Below are 6,319 nucleotides of genomic sequence, written 5' to 3'. Positions count from 1 at the left end.
CTCCAGGCCCTCCTCATCCTCACAGCCGGCACCGGCCCCGGCCCCGCTCCAGGAGCTCTATGTCTCCCTTTTCCTGAGGAGCCCAGGACTGCACACAACACTCCAAATGTGCCTCACCAGGGCTGGGCAGAGGGGCAGGGCTCACTTCCCCCCCACCCCTCTGGCCATACCCCGTGCCCCTCTCTCCCTGCAGTGCAGTGCCCCTGGCCCATGTGGAGGTGGAGGGTCGCAGGGACCGGCCACCCCTTGTCCTGCTCCACGGGCTCTTTGGCAGCCATGGCAACTTCCAGACGGTGGCCAAGACACTGGTACGCCGTGGTAGCGGCAAGGTGAGACCCAGGGGGTGTGGGGAGGAGCAGCACCCAGGGAGCAGTGCAGGGTCATGGTGGGCAGTGCCTGGGGTGACACGGTGCCCCTGCCCAGGCAGGTGCTGACAGTGGATGCCCGGAACCATGGCAGCAGCCCCCACAGCCCTGTGATGACATATGAAGCAATGAGCCTGGACGTGCAGCACCTCCTGAGCCGCCTGGGAATCAACAAGTGCATCCTCGTGGGACACAGCATGGGGGGCAAGACGGCCATGACGCTGGCCTTGCAGCGGGTCGGCAGGCACGGGGATGGGAGTGGGGTCACAGGCTCAGGAAGTTCCAGGGGGGCTTTAGGGAGGGGGTGGCACCTTTGGAGGCTGTTCACCGGTGCCAGCCTTGCCCCCAGCTCCAGAGGGACTTGTCTGTATCAGGGTGGGTGCTGTCCCACACAGAGCTGTAAGCCAGGCTGTGGGAGCAGGAGTAAATCTGTGTCCACCAGCCCATGCTCTGCCCTGTCCCTCCAGCACCGATTGCAGGGGAGCTTGGAGATCTCTGCCAAGCACAAGGACTCTGGGAAGGGCATGTGGAGGTCTCTGCTGAGGCAGGATGGAGCTAAGAGCCTCCAGAGAATCAGACTGGGAGCAGAGCCCTGTCCCCACTCCCTCTGGGGAGATCTTGGGAGATCCTGGCATCTGATCTGCCCTGCTTGTGTCTCCAGCCAGACCTGGTGGAGCGCCTCATCTCCGTAGACATCAGTCCTGGCTCAACCACCCCCGTGTCCGAATTCTCCGCCTACATCTCGGCCATGAAGGAAGTGAAGGTCCCGGTGGGGCTGTCCCGCTCGGCAGCACGCCAGCTGGCTGACGACCAGCTGCAGCCCGTGGTCAAGGTAGGAAATCCTGTGGGAGATGGGGGTAGAGGGGAGGAGGGAGGGTGCCAGGGCATCCTGCTTTGTTGCTCTTACTGAAGAGCGCACGATCCCCTTCCGTGACAGCTCCCACAGCTGAGACAGTTCCTCCTCACCAACCTGGTGGAGGTGGAGGGCCGCTACGTGTGGCGGGTGAACCTGGAGGCTATTTCGCGGCACCTGGCAGACATCATGAACTTCCCTGTCTTCCACAAGCCATATCCTGGTCCTGCACTCTTCTTGGGAGGGTCCGACTCACCCTATATCAGGTGAGACTGGAGAGAAGTGGTTCCAGGTCTGACCTCTTGTGCTCTTTACAGCTGCCAAGGGTGGGAGGGGAATTCCCCCCCTGGGATGCGGAGGGTCCTGAGCAAGGGCTGTGCCTCCAGCCGCCAGTGACACCCACACACTGGAGCAAGGGGGAACCTGGGGGCCCCCCTGGGCTTTCCTAGCAGGGAAGGAGCCATACCCGGGATCACCCTCTGCTTGGGGAGGTGAGGGAAGACACCAGGAGGGACCTCTGATCATGGTGTGTTCCCTTGTCCTGCAGCTCCAGAGACTACCCAGAGATCCAACGCCTCTTCCCCAAGGCAGAGATCCAGTACATTAAAGGTGCAGGCCACATAGTCCATCAGGATAAATTTGAAGAATTCATCACTGCTGTCCTCAATTTCCTGCCACAGCTGTAGCACTGAGGACCAGGGTTTCAGCAAGGACCGTGTGGGTCCTGAGGAGCTCTGGGCAGTGACGCAGGGCTGAGGTTCTGAGGATGGGCTCAGCTGGGCCTGGTTGCCCTCACTGCAGTCTGATTCTGCCTGCAAGACCTTCTCCCATCCTGGTTCTCCTGCAGCCAGAGCAGAGACGCACCTGCATCCTGCTGGGACCTGCCACCTCGCAGGGACACGGGGTGGCACTGGCTCAGGACACTGTCCTACCTGCACAGGAGAGTCAGGCACATGGAGGGGGCAGGAGAGCCCTCTCGTTTTCCTGCTGCCAGAGCCTTCCATGGATCTGCAGAATGTGCAATAAAGCTGAATCCATGCAAAGGCATAACAGGAACTGGACGTGGCCATGGAGGGCAGGGCATGTGCGGGGGGCACAGGAAGGGGTTCTCACTTGCCAGCAGGGCTGCTGGTGGGAGGTGACAGCTGGACTGGGCCCTAAGGTGACAAGCTGTGGAAGCAGTGCACGTGAGACACAGGTTTGAGGATCTTTCTTGGCTCCCAGGGGGACTTGCATCCTTGCTCTATGCCTGGGGCAGTGTAAGGATTGAGGTGTGGGGGAATCTGCCTCCTGAGCAAGGCGTGTGTCTGCCCAGCCTGTCCCAAAGACAGGTGTCCCTTTGTCCCTGAGCTCCTGACAATTTCTCCCCTCCCACCTGCTTTGCATCCTCCCGCGGCAGCATAATGCCCACACACCACGGGTTGGAGGCAGAGGAGCAGGGTGTCTGCTGCAAAAATCCCTTTATTGGACAACTGGGAAATCCGGGGACAGGGCAGAAGTGATTAGGGGGGTGACAGATCATCTCTGTCACAGCTGGGGATACGCTTTGTGTGGGGACAATAGAGACACTAACCATCTCTGCTTCTGCTGCTCCCTGGGATGAGTTTGCTTAATTTGGGGTTATTTAGAGGCCCCAAAAGGGAGGGAGGGCAGGAGACTCAGGATATTTTATTCTAGGTCTGGCTGTAGTTGCCTGGCAGAGTGGGCACCAGGGACTGCTTTGGAGATTTGTTGTGTTTCTGCAGAGCTGTTCTTGTCTCTTCCCCTTGTCCTTTCCTTTCCTTTCCTTTTTCCTTTCCTTTCCTTTTTCCTTTCCTTTTTCCTTTCCTTTCTCCTTTCCTTTCTCCTTTCCTTTCCTCTCCTTTCCTCTCCTTTCCTCTCCTTTCCTTTTTCCTTTCCTTTTTCCTTTCCTTTCTCCTTTCCTTTCCTCTCCTTTCCTCTCCTCTCCTTTCCTTTCCTCTCCTTTCCTCTCCTTTCCTTTCCTTTCCTTTCCTTTCCTTTCCTTTCCTTTCCTTTCCTTTCCTTTCCTTTCCTTTCCTTATACAGTGCATCTCTCAGGAGCTGGGCTGCACTGGCCTTGAGCTTTCTGCAATATCACCCTCAAATTCACACACTTTTGCTCTCTGTGTATTATTTGTTTCATGTGAAGAACATCAGACCAATAAGCTCCAGAGTCACTGGCTACTGAAATGAGTTCCTTGGGTGCCACCAGCCAGCTGGGGGTGGGGTCTGGCCCCAGCTATCAGCACACAAGACCTTTGGACCGAGCCACGAGCTCTGGAGCCCAGGATCAGCGGGGGATTTCTCCCCACTCCTTCCTGCTGGCCAGGTACCAGGTTTGGGGCACAGACAAAAGGCTGCCACGAGATGCAAGGTCAAGAGTGTCACCATGGCAGGGCATCAGTGGCCTGAGAAGAGGCAGAGCTTCCAGAACGTTGTAGTCCATTCTTGTGATGGCATCTGCTGAGGGAACATAGGGAAGCACTGTCAGACCTAGGGTGAGAGATAGCAGGGAGAAATGAGTGCAGCTCTGTTTCCTGCACGGGAAGGGTGCAGGGAATCAAGAAACATCCCAGGGGCACATCCAGGCATGTGTCTGGTGGCACGAGGGATGCCATGGGCTGCACCAACACGCTGGGCTCTGTGCCCGTGGTGTCAGGGTGCTGATGCCTCCAGAGATCCAGCTGACACCCCAGGCAAAACCAGACCCCTTTCTGACAACCTGCTCCCTCCCAAGGGGCCTGCCAAAAAATGACCTCTCCCAGCCTGAGCTCTGCTCCAAGCAGGATTTCTGACCCTTGGCACAGCTGCAGTTAACCACAAACCCCGCCTTTAGGAAGACCTCTATGTGGCTGTTGCAGGCATGGTTTCAAAACTGCTCTGTCAGGCATTGGGTAGAAATGGAGCCTGTTGATGACCTGCAGGATGTGGTATCTGGGGAGACAGAAGACGTCAAGTGTGACTTCACTGGTGTCCCTCACTGCAGCAGTGATTAATGCTGGGTGCCAGGCCTGGAGACTGGGGCACCTTCTCCAAGATCATTCTGTTTGGCCCATCTGACCAACAGCGTGGAAAAAGGACAGGGCATCCCAGGGAAGACACAAGTGATACGAATATTTTCTTCAAGGCTCTGCTCTCCTCCCAGCTGCCACGCTGGCATGGCCTGGAGCCATCTGAGACCCAGCAGGAGAAGGCAATTTCCACCGCGGTAGTTAGAGGGGGAAGTAGAATTGGCAGGGGGAGAGCAGGCAGAGCCCCGCCTCCAGAGAGGCTCCAGGGAAGGAGGTGACAAAGCTCTGGCCCTGGTGCTGCTTAGAGGGATCTGCAGGTGTCCTGAACAGCCGTGTACCCCGGCGGTGGGGTTCCCTGCAGTTAAGGTTGGACTCAATGATCTCAAAGGTCTGTTCCAATCTAATTGGTTCTGTGATTCTGTGGCCTCCTGCCCTGCTCCTTGGTCGGCAAGCCCCTGGCTCCCTTCAGCACGCCCCTGCCTGCTCCATCAGGGTGGCTGGGCTATGCTCCTGCCCTCCTCTCGTCTACTCTGCCACAGCACGTGGGCTCCCTCTCTGTCCCTGATGCCGCAGTACTCACTCAGGGAGCACTGCCGGATCCGCTGCTGGCCCTGGATACCAACGAGGGCAACGGGGGTACCTCAGCGTCAGGAAGGGCCAGTGGCACAGCAGACGACCCTGCAAGCAGAAAGCTCCTCAGTTACACTGGGAAGCGCCTGCAGCAAGAGGAGCTGTTGCAGGGCCCTTGAGGGCCCCTGTTCAGCCCCACAGGGGACAGTCACCCCCAAAAGCTCTGTCATCACAGGGTGGCAAGGGGGTCTCAGAGCAGTGATACCCAACTGCTCCTTGCCTTTGAGCCCTGGACGCTCCCCAGGGCTGGACCCTGCTCCAGCATCCCAGTGGAGGCTCTGGCCAGGAGCAGACCACGGCCCTTCATCTCTCACCTGAGTCAGCTCAGACCCAGCTGCTCCACCATCCTGAGGCTGTCAGTGAAGATCTGGCTGGCCTTGGTGCCCTTCTGGAGCACAATGTTTATGAGGAGTCAAGGCTTATCCACGTGCATCCTGCATTGATCCTGCACCTCTTCCACCTCACTGAGTCTTAGAATCCAGTGGGTCAGCAGGCTGTCCAGCATCCCAGAGATCAGAGGGTTGCTCACATGCTCCACAAACTCTTCCTGCACATTCTGGAGGAGCTCCTCTTCAGGATGGCACCATCTGCCCCATGCCATAGCTCCAGCTGCCCCACCACTCCCTCCAGGTGCTCCCTCCTCCCCATCACCTCTCTACCTGCTCCCCCTGCCCTACTGCCAACGCAGGGTGTTGCCCCCTCCTTAATTTTCCAGCCCAGCGGCTTTCCATCACCCACCTCCCCATTTCCCACACATTTTTCCCAGAGAAATCGCCCGAAGCAATGCAATTGCAAAGATTCAGCATCCACGGGACGAGGAGGAAGCTCCCTCCTGCACCTCTGAGAGCCAGGCCCGGGACAGCTCCACTCGCAGCTGGCACCAGGCAGGGATGGTTGTCCTCTGTCGAGGACCAACATCCCTTTGTCCACACCCCCAAACCCTCCAGACCTGTCTGGGGCTGGGCTCAGCTCATCCTTTCCAGGGGATGCAGGGAGACACCGCCTCGGGCAGCAGCATCTCATCCTGGCAGCTGGGAGCACGGGAGCAGCTGCCCAGGGAGGCGTGGAGTCTCCCGCTCCGGGCACATTCCAAACCCACCTGGACGCGTTTCTGTCCCCTGCTCTGGGTCACCCTGTCTTGGCAGGGGAGTTGGACTGGGTGATCCCCACAGGTCCCTTCCAGCTTCAACTATTCTGTGATGCAGAATGTAAAACTCGGGCTGTGAGAAAGCCTGGGATTGCCCCCTAACTCACTCCACTAGCGGGGCTGTGCCGCAGGGCAGGCTGAGGATGGCAGGGGGAGGGGGAACGCGACGGACCGGGAAACGCAGGCACGAGGCGGGGGGCAGAGGCCATCCAGCCCCAGGGGAGACACATCCAGGCAGTGAGAAGCAGCAGCGGTCCGAGGCTGAGAGGGGCGGTGGAACGGGGAGGCCTCACGATCTCTCTACCATTCCGGT

General features: G+C 58.7%; 1 protein-coding gene and 1 long non-coding RNA gene across 4 annotated transcripts; one reads left to right on the top strand and one right to left on the bottom strand.

Annotated features, from left to right (window-relative positions):
• The first annotated feature begins 75 nt into the window (after positions 1-75).
• Positions 76-2,268, top strand: ABHD11 (abhydrolase domain containing 11). Of its 2 annotated transcripts, none has more exons than XM_017738146.1 (5): positions 76-329; positions 424-601; positions 1,027-1,197; positions 1,303-1,484; positions 1,766-2,268. In XM_017738146.1, the coding sequence occupies exons 1-5, from the start codon at positions 211-213 to the stop codon at positions 1,902-1,904; spliced, it is 789 nt and encodes a 262-aa protein (XP_017593635.1). In that variant the 5' UTR covers positions 76-210; the 3' UTR covers positions 1,905-2,268. The 2 variants fall into 2 exon arrangements, with proteins under 2 accessions (XP_017593635.1, XP_008634960.2); XM_008636738.2 differs by having other exon boundaries at positions 134-329; positions 428-601.
• Positions 2,269-3,329: 1,061 nt separating this feature from the next.
• LOC108447622 lies at positions 3,330-6,313 on the bottom strand. Of its 2 annotated transcripts, XR_001863273.1 has the most exons (3): positions 5,174-6,313; positions 4,810-4,907; positions 3,330-3,678 (listed from the first exon to the last, which is right to left on the bottom strand). It is a non-coding gene; the product is annotated as an uncharacterized LOC108447622 (long non-coding RNA). The 2 variants fall into 2 exon arrangements; XR_001863272.1 differs by having other exon boundaries at positions 3,330-4,907.
• Positions 6,314-6,319: the final 6 nt, after the last annotated feature.

Source organism: Corvus brachyrhynchos, unplaced genomic scaffold (assembly GCF_000691975.1).
Source record: "Corvus brachyrhynchos isolate BGI_N302 unplaced genomic scaffold, ASM69197v1 scaffold137, whole genome shotgun sequence".
NCBI lineage: Eukaryota > Metazoa > Chordata > Aves > Passeriformes > Corvidae > Corvus > Corvus brachyrhynchos.
This window is presented reverse-complemented; position numbering and strand designations above follow the sequence as displayed.